This window comes from Silurus meridionalis, chromosome 8, assembly GCF_014805685.1.
Source record: "Silurus meridionalis isolate SWU-2019-XX chromosome 8, ASM1480568v1, whole genome shotgun sequence".
Classification (NCBI taxonomy): Eukaryota; Metazoa; Chordata; class Actinopteri; order Siluriformes; family Siluridae; genus Silurus; species Silurus meridionalis.
The window spans coordinates 28565725-28581878 of NC_060891.1; the positions used below are offsets into that span (position 1 = coordinate 28565725).

The window sequence follows — 16154 nt, forward strand, 5'->3', positions numbered from 1 at the left end:
AATCTCCCATTTATGTCTAAGATTTTAGAAAAGATTGTCGCTGCACAGTTATGTTCCTACCTGCAAGAGAACAATATCTTTGAAGAGTTTAGTCAGGTTTTAGGCCCCATCATAGCACAGAAACTGCTCTAGTTAAAATCACTAATGACCTGTTTTTAGCTTCAGACCAAGGCTTCATCTCGCTGTTAGTTTTACTAGATCTTAGTGCTGCATTCGACACTATAGACCATGATCTCCTCCTAGATCGCTTACAAAATTACATCGGCATTCAGGGACAGGCATTAAGCTGGTTTAAATCCTACCTGTCCGATCGTTACCATTTCGTAGATTTGAATGGAGAGCTATCCAGGCTAATGCAAGTAAATTATGGCGTGCCGCAAGGTTCAGTTCTAGGACCCCTGCTCTTCACAATATACATGCTTCCGTTAGGAAATATTATTAGAAGGCATGGAATTAGCTTCCATTGTTATGCTGATGATACTCAGCTATATATTTCATCTAAACCAGGCGATACAGCTCAATTAACCCGGATGACTGAGTGTGTTAAGGAACTAAGAGATTGGATGACCCATAACTTTCTACTTTTAAATTCTGATAAGACTGAGATTTTGCTCATCGCCCAAAAACTAGTATACAGAAGCTCCAGCATCTCAACCTGCATTTAGACGGATGTTCTGTAACCACTAGTTCAACGGTAAAAGACCTGGGTGTTATTTTAGACAGCGACTTGTCTTTCAAAAATCACATCAATCAGGTTACAAAACAGCCTTCTTTCACCTTAGAAATATTTCTAAGCTAAGAAATATGTTGTCTATATCCGATGCAGAGAAGCTCGTCCATGCGTTTATGACCTCCAGAATAGACTACTGTAATGCGTTACTAGGTGGATGTCCTGCTTCATTAATAAACAAGCTTCAGTTAGTCCAGAATGCAGCAGCCAGAGTTCTTACAAGGTCAAAAAAATATGATCACATAACCCCGATCTTATCGTCCCTACATTGGCTTCCTGTTAAGTTTCGAATAGACTACAAACTATTACTTCTCACTTATAAAGCACTAAATGGTTTGGCTCCGTGTATCTATCCAGTCTTTTAACACGCTACAATCCGCCACGCTCCTGAGATCTCAAAACTCTGGGCTTCTAGTAGTTCCTAGAATAGCAAAGTCCACTAAAGGTGGTAGAGCATTTTCACATTTAGCTCCTAAACTCTGGAATAGTCTTCCTGACGGTGTTCGGGGCTCAGACACACTCTCCCAGTTTAAGTGTAGATTAAAAACGTATCTTTTAGCAAAGCCTACACATAACACACATCACATCATAACCTTGTGCTCCAGAACATCTGATCACATGCACATTATCAACTTGTGCTGTTAATATCATGAACAGCAGCTACGCTAATTCCTCTCCACTGCTTCTCTTTCTCTCCCCATCCCGAGGCATCCTGAGGTTGCTCCAGCTCAGTCACCTCCCACCTCGTGATGATTACGGACCTTTAAAGAAGTAGATGCCGAACTCACAAACATCCTGAACCATCTAGAGGCGTACCAGTGCCATTTGGATCCCGCTACATGTGTGGAGTTTTGACATTGGACCTCCTGGAGTGTTTAAAGGCTCTGGCATGGAGAAGCTGATGCTGGATCTGTGGTGATCACAAATGCTGAGCTTATAAAACTCGGAGCTACTAACCATATAGACTGTTTAAGACTGCAGAAAGAACATTACTTATAATCTTATACTCCAGTGCTCATGTTAGTTCTCACTGTCCAGTGTTCTGTATTGTTGAAAGATTTATGATCAAACTCTTGATGTCACCCAGATGAGGATGGGTTCCCCTTTTGAGTCTGGTTCCTCTCAAGGTTTCTTCCTCATAACATCTAAGGGAGTTTTTCCTTGCCACAGTCGCCACGGCTTGCTCATCAGGGACAAATGCACACCATTCACCATCACTGTTGATTTGTGTAAAGCTGCTTTGAGACAATGTCTGTTGTGAAAAGCGCTATACAAATAAACTTGACTTGACTTGACACACACACACACACACACTCACACACGATAAGATGATGATACTATGTTTGTGTGTATGTGTATATACTGTATGTATATATATATATATATGTGTGTGTGTGTGTGTGTGTATATATATGAGATCAGGGGAATTTGGAGGCAGTGTGGATGTACAGGGAGCTTCATCCTTTTTTAGAGATTTATAGAACACCATCACCATGAAGGTGTGTAACCTCCAACCAGGGGGTCTGAAACAGTGTTTAGGCCGGTGGTACATAACATCAGTGTAGCATCCACATAAACACCAGGACCTGAGGTTTCTGAGCCAGCATCGACTTCTTCACCAGTTTGTGCTACATTGTGAATCTTGAGATTACAGGATCCTGTCACCAAGCACTTTGATAGGTAACGACAGATTAATGTGTGTGTGTGTGTGTGTGTGTGTGTGTGTGTGTGTGTGTGTGTGTGTTTGTGTGATTACACATCCCTCTGCTCACCTACACACTGCAGTCTGGCCTCATCGTAGTAGAGTCCAGCTTTACAGTAACACTCGAATGATCCTGGTGTGTCCTGACAAAACCCGCCTTTACAGATCTCCTCCGAAAAGATTTTACATTCATCAGCATCTGATACACACACACACACACACACACACACAATCACAGAGTTATACACTGTATGTACAAATGTATTGGGACACCTGACTTTTCCCAACCATGTGTTTCTTCTCCAAACTGTTACACAAATTTGGAGACACACAACCAACGTTTTTGGATGCAGAAGCATGGAATTTTCTTTCACTTGAACTAGGAGACCCAAACCTGCTCCAGCATGACAATGCCCCTGTGCACAAAGCCAGCTCCATAAACATCTGCTTGGGATGGAGTGGAAGATCTCCTGCTGTAGATCTCCAACATTATTAAACACTTGAGGGATTAATATGAACCTCCTCACCTTCTCACCTACAGTACATCAGTAGCCTTTACAAACACACACTTGAAGCTAAATAAATCTCCAAAAACCTAGTAGAGCATTGTCCCAGAAGAGTGGAGCTCATTATAACAGCACATGGAGACTAAATGTGGAATAAGATGTTAAAAAACAAGCAAATAGCAACATTAGTCAGGTGTCCACAAACTTTTATCTAAAACTAAATTCATCATTAATAATAAATAGATTTTTATATGATGTAAACACTGCTCTATAACCACATCATGTAATAAATACATGAATACAATCAGATTATAACCAAAAAAATATTTATCAGTGTTTTTTTGTTTAATTTAAATTTTGACGACAGAAATATTTATTATTTATTATAATAATCATTCACCTGTGCTTTTTAAATTCACTGAATTCAGATTATTTATCCCTTACATCATCCTTTATGTTTCTCTCACACACACACACACACACACACACACACCACACACACACACACCTGCACACACCCACCACTCAACCACACCACTCAACCACACCCCTCCACACACACACACCCATACACACACACACCCATCCACACACATCCACACACACACACACACACACACACACACAACCACACCCCCTCCACACACACACACACACCACACACACACACACACACACACACACACACACACACACACACACCTTTGTAAGTAACAGGTGAGGTGTTGTCACTGCTGGGAATACTCCTCGTCCAGCCGGACACATCTGAGCATACTGATCTGTGGAAAACAAAACATAAATGTTAATGTGTGTTGAAGTCTGTTGAAGTGTGTGGAAGTGTGTGGAGGTGTGTAATAGTTTGTGGATGTGTGTGAAGGTGTGGAAGGGTTTGTGGAAGTGTGTAAAAATGCGTGAATGTGTATGAGGTTGTGTAGAAGTGTGTGGAGGTGTGTGAACGCGTGTGGAAGTGTGTAAGGTGTGTGGAGGTGTTTGAAGCGTGTGGAAGTGTGTTTTAGTGTGTGATGGTGTGTTGAAGTGTGTGTTAGTGTGTGGTAGTGCGTGGATGTGTTGAAGTGTGTGGTACTGTGCAAGGTGTGTGTGGAAGTGTGTGGTAGTGTGTGGATGTGTGTTGAAGTGTGCGTGAGGTGTGTGGTAGTGTGTGGGGCAGTGTGAAAGTTTATGGTAGTGTGTGGTAGCGTATGCGGGTGTGTGGAAGTGTGTGGTAGTGTGCAGGGTGTGCAAAAGTGTGTGGTAGTGTATGAGGCGTGTGGAAGTTTGTGGTGGTGTGTGATGGTGTGTGGAAGCGTCGTTAGTCTGTGGAAGTGTGTGTTAGTGTGTGTTGGTGTGTGGAAGTGTGTGTTGGTGTGTGAAAGTGTGTGGTAGTGTGTGGATATGAGTTGAAGTGTGTGCTAGTGTGTGGTAGTGTGCAAGGTGTGTGAAAGTGTGTGGTGGTGTGTGGAAGTGTGTGAAAATGTGTAAGGTGTGTGGAAGTGTGGTAGTGTGTGGATATGTGTTGATGTGTGTTGTGGTGTGCAGGTTTGTGGTGGTGTGTGATGGTGTGTGGAAGCGTGTGTTAGTCTGTGGAAGCATGTGTTAGTGTGTGGAAGTGTGGTTGTGTGTGTGGAAGTGTGTGTTGGTGTGTGGAAGTGTGTGAGGTGTGTGGAAGTGTGTGTTAGAGTGCAGATATGTGTTGAAGTGTGTGCTAGTGTGTGGAAGTGTGTGGTAGTTTGCAAGGTGTGTGGAAGTGTGAGGTGTGAAGAAGTGTGTGAGGTGTGTGGAAGTGTGTGGAAGTGTGTGAGGGTGTGTGGTAGTGTGCGGTAGTGTGTGGTGGTGATGGTCATGATGACTATCATCGTGTGATCATTTATTAAATTAATTAAAAGAAAAAAGAGGATGTGTAAAAATCCTGATCAAATAATTTAGGGGCCCAATTTAGACAGGGGGCATTTAAGACTGCGGGGCCATTTTAAAAAGAGCCGTATTAGATTGGGGGCTGTTTAAACAGGGGGCATTTGAGACCAGGGCTGCTTTAGACAGGGGCATTTTAGAGATGGGGCTGTTTAAGACAGGGGCCATTTCTGATTGGCCATTTTAAACTGGGGCATTTTAAACCAGGGGGCTATTTTAAACCAGGGGGATATTTTAGACAGGGGAACTTTTGTTAGATAGACAGGGGACAGTTTTAGACCAGGGGCTGCTTTAGACAAGCACTATTTTGGACAGGGGGTCATTTTCAGACAGAGGCTGTTTTAAACAGGGGTCATATTAAACAGCTGCTACTTTTTACCACCTGGTGTTTGATATTGGCGCTATTTAAATACCTGAGCCTTGAACTGGACAGGGGAACACCTCGCAGTTATCACCCCATCCTGCTCCCAGTGTACAGCAGCACTCCTCAATCGTCACGCTGCTCGCCAAAACATTATCACACAGATTCTCATCGCTCAGATTGTAGTAACACACTTTTCTCTCCGTCGACGAGGCTGCAGAGAAACATCACAACAAAACGTTACAATAAATCAGCTGTTGCAGCTGATTTATTGTAACGACCACAGAGGGTCGCTCTTTTAAGGTACCACAGAATCGGTTTACAGATGTTTCATTGTGGACAGGTGATTTGTTGAAAGTTTGAAAACCTCTGAATTGATGTGCACATAGAGGAGAACATTTATTTGGGTACCTTTCGGTGCAGGTAAACACTTCGCCGTCATCTGGTTGAACTCGAAGCCCTCTTCAGGACACACACACACAAAAGATCCAGGGACGTTCTCACACACCGCTTCACCACACACATCACTCAGGAGCTCACACTCGTTCATGTCTGCAGAAGAAAGAAAGATCAGTGTTTCTGCTCAGTGGTTTGGCCCCGCCCCCTTAGACTGGTGCAGTTTAAGTTGTGAAATGTAATTTTTCTAAATGCAGTTATTGAGACGGAAATACACTTTATTACATACTTTACAGTTTATTTCAGTGTGAAACTTTACATTATTATTATTATTATTATTATTATGAGAATTATAATGATGATGATGAAGATGATGATGATGATTCTCACCCTCACAGCCGTGACCGTTGTGTTTGTCTTCGTATCCCAGTTCACACAGACATATAAACGACCCCACAGTGTTCTGACACACACCGTTCTGACACACACTCCTGTTCACAGCACACTCATCTACATCTGCAGAGAGAGAGAGAGAGAGAGAGAGAGAGAGAGAGAGAGAGAGACAGAAATGAGAGACAAAGACAGACAGACAAAATAAAAAAACAGAGATGAAAAGTCAGAAAGGGAGAGTAAGGAAGACAGATGAAGAAAGAAAGAAAGAAAGAAAGAAAGAAAGAAAGAAAGAAAGAAAGACAGACAGACAGACAGACAGACAGACAGACAGAAAGATGCAAGAGGAGAAAGACAAAAAGTCACACAGACGAAGAGAGTGAGACAGACAGAAAGACAGATGAAAGAGACAGACAGACAGACAAACAGACATACAGAGGCAGATGAAAAAAAGAGAAAGAGACAGACATGATGTTGAAATACAAACTTTATCTGGTCAACACACACACACACACACACACACACACACACACACACACACACACACACACACACACACACAATACACTTTTACACCCACCTTACACTAATACACAACATAGACTCTTGCACACAGAAAGGCAGGGAGGAACACAAACACACAAACACACACAGAAATGGCTGTAATGTCTTTCACATTCGTCCTGCTCTTACTTTTTTTTAGCGTGCAGTAAAAGAGGAAGCGTTTCAGCTGCCGTCTAGACACTCAGGATTACTTTACACTCAGCACTGTTTCCCTTCAGACCTGTGTGTGTGTGTGTGTGTGTGTGTGTGCATGCAAGCGCATACCCTCACACGCGGGTGGATCCTGTGTCCAGGCGTATCCGTGCTCACAGACGAAGTAAAACGAACCCTCTGTGTTCACACACTCCACACTGTGCGGCTTCAGAGTCTCTTCTTCACACTCGTCTATGTCTATACACACACACACACACACACACACACACACACACAAGTAAAAACAAACAAAGGGCACAAACAAAGAACTGTTTATAGTGTGTGTGTGTGTGCGCATGTGTTTGTGTCTGCGTATATGTATGTATGTTTGTGTGTGTATGTTATGTGTGTATGTAAGTGTGTGTGTGTGTGTGTGTGTGTGTGTGTGTGTGTGTGTGTTACCTTGACAGCGAGTGCCGTTGACCTGTCTGTACCCAGGGGGGCAGTTACAGTGGTAGGATCCAATGTTATTAACACACTGACCGACGCCATCACACAACTCTGTCAGCTCCTGACACTCATCCACATCTACACACACACACACACACACACACACACACACACACGCACACACACACACCTGTATCAAATACATATGGTGTGTAACAGATTGTATGGGTAATTATAATGTGTATTGTTATTCTTATTGTTAATGTGTGTGTGTGTGTGTGTGTGTGTGTGTGTGTGTGTGTGTGTGTGTGTGTGTCTGTGTCTGTGTGTGTGTGTGTGTGTGTGTGTGTGTGTGTGTGTGTGTGTGTACCATCACACTGCTCTCCGGACTCAGAGAGAGTAAATCCGCTCTCACAGTGACAGATGAACGCTCCCTCTGTGTTCTCACAGTGACCCCTTGTACACACACTCTCATCCTGGCACTCATCAATGTCTGTTTTACACACACACACACACACACACACACACACACACACACACACACACACACACACACACAATAAAAAGAAAGGACTTCAATAAGAGATATCAATAAGAGATAAGCAAAGAATGGGTTTTAGTGTGCATTGTGGGTAGTTTATGTTTGCACTGTGGGTAGTTTACGTATTGTGGGTAGTTTGCCTGCGCCTTGTAGCTGGTTTAAGTGTGCATTGTGGGTAGTTTGTGTGTGCATTGTGGGTAGTTTATGTGTGTTGTGGGTAGTTTGCCTGTGCATTGTGGCTGGTTTATGTGTGTTATGGGTAGTTTGCCTGTGCATTGTGGCTGGTTTATGCTTGCATTGTGGGTAGTTTGTCTGTAAATTGTGGGAAGTTTATGTGTGCATTGTGGGTGGTCTGTCTGTGAATTGTGGGTAGTTTGCCTGTGCATTGTGGGTAGTTATGTGTGCATTGTGGGTAGTTTATGTGTGCGTTGTGGGTAGTTTATGTGTGCGTTGTGGGTAGTTTGTCTGTGAATTGTGGGTAGTTTGCCTGTGCATTGTTGGTAGTTTATGTGTGCATTGTGGGTAGTTATGTGTGCATTGCGGGTAGTTATGTGTGCATTGCGGGTAGTTATGTGTGCATTACGGGTAGTTATGTGTGCATTGTGGGTAGTTTACTGTTGCATTGTAGTAGTTTTTCTGTTCATTGTGGGTAGTTTACGTGTGCACCTGTGCATTGTGTGTAGTTCACCTGTGCATTGGGGTAGTTTTCCTGCATTGTGGGTAGTTTGCCTGTCCGTTGTAGGTAGATTGTGTGTGCATTGTGGGTAGTTTTCCTGCATTGTGGGTAGTTTGCCTGTCCGTTGTAGGTGGATTATGTGTGCATTGTGGGTAGTTTATGTTTGCATTGTGGGTGGTTTATGTGTGCGTTGTGGGTAGTTTGCCTGTGCTTTGTTGGTAGTTTATGTGTGCATTGCGGGTAGTTATATGTGCATTGTGGGTAGTTTGTCTGGGCATTGTGTGTAGTTTGTCTGGGCATTGGGGTAGTTTACCTGTGCATTAGGGGTAGTTTACCTGTGCATTAGGGGTAGTTTTTCTGTTCATTGTGGGTAGTTTATGTGTGCATTGTGGGTGGTTTGTGTGTGCATTGTGGGTGGTTGCCTGTGCATTGTGGGTAGTTTACATGTGCATTGTGGGTAGTTTGTGTGCATTGATAGGTGGTTTGTGTGTGTGTGTTGTGGGTAGTTTGCGTGTGCATTGTGGGTAGTTAGTCTGTGAATTGTTGGTAGTTTGCCTGTGCATTGTGGGTAGTTCATGTATGCATTGTGGGTAGTTATATGTGAATTGCACGTAGTTATGTGTGTGCATTGTGGGTAGTTTGTGTGTGCATTGTGGGTAGTTGCCTGTGCATTGTGGGTAGTTTACCTTTGCATTGTGGGTAGTTTACTGTTTCATTGTAGGGTAGTTTACCTGTGCATTGTGGGTAGTTTACCTGTGCATTGGGTGTAGTTCACCTGTGCATTAGGGGTAATTTTCCTGTTCATTGTGGGTAGTTTACCTGTGCATTGTGGGTAGTTCACCTGTGTATTGTGGGTAGTTTATCTGTGTATTGTGGGTAGTTTACTTGTGCATTGTGGGTAGTTTACCTGTGCAAGCTTTGCGGTCTGGAGTCGGAGTAAAACCGTCATCACACGTACAGATAAAGAAACCTTCACGATTGGAGCACTGACCATGAACACACACGGATCCGTCCACACACTCATCTATATCTACATACACAGAGAACACACACTCATATAAACACAAAGTTACACACACACACACACACACACACACACACACACACACACACAAAATACAAAGTACATTTCTTACCCACACACTTGCCATCTTTGCCCTGGAAGCCTTCAGGACATGAGCTGCACATGTACGAGCCGAGTGTGTTATAACACAGACCAGACGGACACACACTCCCATTCTGACACTCATCTACATCTACAGAGAGAGAGAGAGAGAGAGAGAGAGAGAGAGAGAGAGAGAGAGATGGTGCTGGTGGTGAGGGTGTTCTGGCTTCCGGGATTAAGGTTCTAGGTTCTAGATTTGAAGTTTACGATACTGGGTTTTATGTTCTGGATTGTAGATTTGAGGTTTTAAGATCTAGATTATAAATCTTAGGTTCTCTGTGTTAAGTTCTGGCTTTGGTTGGCACTATTTTGTGTGTTGTGTATTTGTCTCACACTGTCTTGTGTTGTTGGTCTGCACTGTTTTTTGTCTGCACTTTTGGCACTCGGTTGCACACGATGCCCTTTATATGGCGAGGACACTTACTTTAGTCCTAAACTCTGTGTTCTGTTATGTAGCTTTATGTCGTGTGATGGAGCTCTGTGTTGTGTGATGGAGCTCTGTGTTGTGTGATGGAGCTTTATGTTGTGTGTTGTAGCTCTGTGTTGTGTGTTGTAGCTCTGTGTCGTGTGATGGAGCTCTGTGTCGTGTGATGGAGCTCTGTGTCGTGTGATGGAGCTCTGTGTCGTGTGATGGAGCTCTGTGTGGCGGAGCTCTGTGTTGTGTGTTGTAGCTCTGTGTTGTGTGTTGTAGCTCTGTGTTGTGTGATGGAGCTCTGTGTTGTGTAATGCAGCTCTGTGTTGTGTGTTGTAGCTCTGTGTTGTGTGATGGAGCTCTGTGTTGTGTGATGCAGCTCTGTGTTGTGTGTTGTAGCTCTGTGTTGTGTGATGGAGCTCTGTGTCGTGTGTTGTAGCTCTGTGTTGTGTGATGGAGCTTTATGTTGTGTGTGGTTTCATGTAGCATCAGGGTTCTGAAGAAACGTTGTTTCATTTCCCTGTGTACTGCATTAGAAATATATGGTAGAAAAGACAATAAAAGCTTCTTGACTTGACTCTTGATGTTCAGGGTTCTAGGTTTTGGCCTATATATGTCCTAGATTCTAGTGTTCTAAGTTCTAGCATCTGGGTTTTAGTTTTAAGTTCTTAGTTGTGGGATGATTCTAGTTTCTGGGTTCTAAGTTTTAGTTCTAGAGTTCTAGTCTCTAGTTTATACGTTCTTTTTACATGGTTTTAGGTTTTTTTGTGTGTGTGTGTGTGTGTGTGTGTGTGTGTGTGTGTGTGTGTGTGTGTGTGTGTGTGTGTGTGTGGAGGGTTGGAGGCTCACCGATGCAGGTGGTTCCTGCTTGATCCAGATTAAAGCCCGGTTTACACACACAGGTGAAAGCACCAGGTGTGTTCTTACAGCGGCCGTTAACACACAGGTGAGGATCATCCACACACTCATCAACATCTGTAACACATCACAACATCAACTACACAACTACTCACTACACACACACACCTCACACACCTTTCTTAACCACCAATAACACTGAACAGAACCAGAGAGAGAGAGAGAGAGAGAGAGAGAGAGAGAGAGAGAGAGAGAGAGAGAGAGAGAGAGAGAGATAGAGGTAGAAAGAGCACTTGTCTCTTGTTGCCATAGCAACCACTGGTCCAGGTGATTAATGCAGGTATGGTTACCAACATCTAACTGTTCTATTAGACACATAAACTGCATTACTGTGTGTGTGTGTGTGTGTGTGTGTGTGTGTGTGTGTGTGTGTGTTACCTTTACACTTCCCACTCTGACCCAGTGTGTATCCTCTGCTGCACTGATGACACGTGTATGAACCAACTGTGTTCACACACTCGCTGTTCTCAGGACACACGTACGGAGCTTCACACTCATTTACATCTGATACACACAGGGGGAGGAGCAAGAAACATAATTTATGGTATATAATGTGCATTATGTTATCGCATAGACTCACACTGACTCACATAGACTCACAACTGACCCACAACTGACTCACACTGACTTACATTCACTCACAACTGACTCACACCGACGCACACTGACTCACATAGACTCACAACTGACTCACAACTGACTCACACTGACTTACATTCACTCACAATTGACTCACACTGACTCACAACTGACTCACATAGACTCACAACTGACTCACAACTGACTCACACTGACTGTGTGTGTGTGTGTGTGTGTGTGTGTGGAGGGTTGGAGGCTCACCGATGCAGGTGGTTCCTGCTTGATCCAGATTAAAGCCCGGTTTACACACACAGGTGAAAGCACCAGGTGTGTTCTTACAGCGGCCGTTAACACACAGGTGAGGATCATCCACACACTCATCAACATCTGTAACACATCACAACATCAACTACACAACTACTCACTACACACACACACACACACACACACCTCACATAAAAAAATATATATATATAAAACATAATTATTTTAATAAAATTCTGTCAAATGTGAAACAATGAAAAAAGCAAAATAAAAAATAAATAATAATAAATAAAAAACAAAGGTAAAAAATCTAACTGAAATATTTTTTTTTAAAGAAAAATTTAATCTGTAAAAGAAAATGTAACAAATATTTATATCTGTAATTTTTAATTTCAATAATGTATTAAATGTTATATAAAAATTATATGTTTATATAAACATAAGATCTGATGATTTATATAAACCATTACTAATAGAAAAAAAACAATGATCAGTATAATAATTAAAAAAAGTTTTTTTAGTTGAATGTTTTTTAACTATAAAGTATTAAAACATCTGGACATATTTATATTTGTATATATTTTACCCTTCAGATGTAAATAAACAGTGTGAAAATTCCTCTCACCTACACACGTTGTGGCCTCAGGATTCAGCTCGTAGCCTTCATCACAGATGCAGTTGTAGCTCTCAGCCGTATCGTAGCAAAACCCCTGACCACAAATATCAGGACTAATCACACACTCATCCACTTCTACAGAGAAAAAGAAACAACATGGAATAAAAATATAACATTGAGGAGATTTAATGCAAATAAATGTAATATCATGAATGCACACAGGTTTGGGTCTCCAAGTTCAAGTGTAGGGAAAATTATATATAAATAATATTAGTAGTGTAAACACACATAAGAAAAAGGAAAATGTTGTTAGGATGGTGTGTTGCAATGTTGATATTGTGTCATAATCGCACTGAGAGTGTGTGTGTGTGTGTGTGTGTGTGTGTGTGTGTGTGTGTGTGTCAATAAAGTCAGCAATACAAACACACTTATTTTATGAGGACCAATATTTCGTATGTTTGTGTGTGTGTGTGTGTGTGTGTGTGTGTGTGTGTGTGTGTGTGTGTGTGTGTGTGTCTCAGTGTGTCTCAATAAAGTCAGGAATACAAACACACTTGTTTTATGAGGACCAATATTTTGTGTGTGTGTGTGTGTGTGTGTGTGTGTGTGTGTGTGTGTGTGTGTGTGTGTGTGTACCTGCAATCTGAGTTGAGTAAATGTCCTGACTAGCGCTGGAGGGTAAGAGGACGACTGGAGCAGCAGGTGATGTTTTCTCCACCACCACTGCAGAGAGAAACATGAGCAAAGAGCATGAGCTTACAGAATTACAACGGCACTCAGGGACAGGCATTAAGCTGGTTTAAACCCTACCTGTCTGATTGTTACCATTTTGTAGACTTAAATGGAGAGCTATCCAGGTTAATGCTAGTAAATTATGGCGTGCCACAAGGTTCAGTTCTAGGACCCCTGCTATTCACATTATACAGTGAGGAAAATAAGTATTTGAACACCCTGCTATTTTGCAAGTTCTCCCACTTAGAAATCATGGAGGGGTCTGAAATTGTCATCGTAGGTGCATGTCCACTGTGAGAGACATAATCTAAAAAAAAAAATCCAGAAATAACAATATATGATTTTGTAACTATTTATTTGTATGATACAGCTGCAAATAAGTATTTGATCACCTGAGAAAGTCAATGTTAATATTTGGTACAGTAGCCTTTGTTTGCAATTACAGAGGTCAAACGTTTCCTGTAGTTTGTCACCAGGTTTGCACACACTGCAGGAGGGATTTTGGCCCACTCCTCCACACAGATCTTCTCTAGATCAGTCAGGTTTCTGGCCTGTCGCTGAGAAACACGGAGTTTGAGCTCCCTCCAAAGATTCTCTATTGGGTTTAGGTCTGGAGACTGGCTAGGCCACGCCAAAACCTTGATATGCTTCTTACAGAGCCACTCCTTGGTTATCCTGGCTGTGTGCTTCGGGTCATTGTCATGTTGGAAAACCCAGCCTCGACCCATCTTCAATGCTCTAACTGAGGGAAGGAGGTTGTTCCCCAAAGTCTTGCAATACATGGCCCCAGTTATCCGCTCCTTAATACAGTGCAGTCGCCCTGTCCCATGTGCAGAAAAACACCCCCAAAGCATGATGCTACCACCCCCATGCTTCACAGTAGGGATGGTGTTCTTGGGATGGTACTCATCATTCTTCTTCCTCCAAACACGTTTAGTGGAATTATGACCCAAAAGTTCTATTTTGGTCTCATCTGACCACATGACTTTCTCTCATGACTCCTCTGGATCATCCAAATGGTCAATGGTCAACTTAAGACGTGCCTGGACATGTGCTGGTTTAAGCAGGGGAACCTTCCGTGCCATGCATGATTTCAAACCATGACGTCTTAGTGTATTACCAACAGTAACCTTGGAAACGGTGGTCCCAGCTCTTTTCAGGTCATTGACCAGCTCCTCCCGTGTAGTTCTGGGCTGATTTCTCACCTTCCTTAGGATCATTGAGACCCCACGAGGTGAGATCTTGCATGGAGCCCCAGTCCGAGGGAGACTGACAGTCATGTTTAGCTTCTTCCATTTTCTAATGATTGCTCCAACAGTGGACCTTTTTTCACCAAGCTGCTTGGCAATTTCCCTGTAGCCCTTTCCAGCCTTGTGGAGGTGTACAATTTTGTCTCTAGTGTCTTTGGACAGCTCTTTGGTCTTGGCCATGTTAGTAGTTGGATTCTTACTGATTGTATGGGGTGGACAGGTGTCTTTATGCAGCTAATGACCTCAAACAGGTGCATCTAATTTAGGATAATAAATGTAGTGGAGGTGGACATTTTAAAGGCAGACTAACAGGTCTTTGTAAAAAAATCATATATTGTTTCTGGATTATTTTTTTTTTGATTATGTCTCTCACAGTGGACATGCACCTACGGTGACAATTTCAGACCCCTCCATGATTTCTAAGTGGGAGAACTTGCAAAATAGCAGGGTGTTCAAATACTTATTTTCCTCACTGTACATCCTTCCCTTAGGAAATATTATTAGAAGGCATGGAATTAGCTTCCATTGTTACGCTGATGATACCCAGCTATATATCTCTTCAAAACCAGGCGATACACTCAATTAGCTCGCATAACTGAGTGTATTAAAGAATTAAAAGACTGGATGACTCATAACTTTCTACTATTAAATTCTGATAAGACTGAGATTTTGCTCATCAGCCCAAAAACCAGTACACAGAAGCTCCAGCATCTCAACCTGCATTTAGATGGATGTTCTGTAACCACTAGTTCAACAGTAAAAGACCTGGGATTTATTTTAAAGCAACTTGTCTTTTAAAAATCACATCAACCAAGTTACAAAAACAGCCTTCTTTCACCTTAGAAATATTTCTAATCTAAGAAACATGATGTCTATATCTGATGCAGAGAAGCTCGTCCATGCGTTCATGACCTCCAGACTGGACTATTGTAATGCATTACTAGGTGGAAGTCCTGCATCATTAATAAACAAGCTTCAGTTAGTTCAGAATGCAGCAGTCAGAGTTCTCACAAGGTCAAGAAAATATGATCATATAACCCCAATCTTCTCATCCCTACACTGGCTTCCTGTTAAGTTTCAAATCCACTACAAACTACTGCGACTTACCTACAAAACACTAAATGGTTTATCTCCATGTATCTCTCCAGTCTTCTAACATGCTACAATCCATCACGCTCCCTGAGATCTCAAAACTCTGGACTTCTAGTAGTTCCTAGAAGAGCAAAGTCCAATAAAGGTGGTAGAACATTCTCACATTTAGCTCCTAAACTCTGGAATAGTCTTCCTGACAGTGTTCGGGGCTCAGACACACTCTCCCAGTTTAAGTGCAGATTAAAGACGTATGTTTTTAGCGAGTTTTACACATAACACACATCACATCATAACCTTGTGCTCCAGAACATCTGATCACATCACATTATCAACTTGTGCTGTTAATATCATGAACAGCAGCTACGCTAATTTCTCTCCACTGCTTCTCTTTCTCTCCCCATCCCAGGCATCCTGACATTGCTCCAGCCCCAGTCAAGTCCCACCTTATCATGATTGTGAACCTTTGAAGAAGTAGATGCCTCCAAACTTCCCGTACCACCCAGAGATGTACCAGTGCCAACTGGATCCCACTTCATGTGGAGTTTGGACTAGTCCAGATCTCTGAGTGTTTAAAGGCTCTGGCATGGAGAAGCTGGTGTTGGATTTATGATGATCTCAGATGTTAAGCTATTTTATAAGCTGCTCAGTAGCTCCTAGTTTTATAACGATAATGACTGTAGAAGACTGTAGAAAGAACATCACTCATAATCACACACTCCAGTGCTCATGTTAGTTCTCACTCTCCAGTGTTCTGTAGTGTTTAAAGACTA

At 42.4% G+C, this 16154-nt stretch overlaps 1 protein-coding gene across 1 annotated transcript in view; it reads right to left on the bottom strand.

Moving 5' to 3' along the window:
- ltbp1 (latent transforming growth factor beta binding protein 1) overlaps positions 1-16154 on the bottom strand; it is a 93191-nt gene that overhangs the window by 18126 nt on the left and 58911 nt on the right. The window contains 16 exon segments of the mRNA XM_046855241.1: positions 2503-2631; positions 3641-3682; positions 3685-3717; positions 5260-5421; positions 5619-5759; positions 5994-6119; positions 6822-6947; positions 7152-7277; positions 7510-7632; positions 9264-9386; positions 9493-9612; positions 10783-10908; positions 11230-11355; positions 11692-11817; positions 12320-12445; positions 12947-13033. Of these exon segments, the coding sequence (XP_046711197.1) occupies positions 2503-2631; positions 3641-3682; positions 3685-3717; positions 5260-5421; positions 5619-5759; positions 5994-6119; positions 6822-6947; positions 7152-7277; positions 7510-7632; positions 9264-9386; positions 9493-9612; positions 10783-10908; positions 11230-11355; positions 11692-11817; positions 12320-12445; positions 12947-13033 (1842 nt within the window).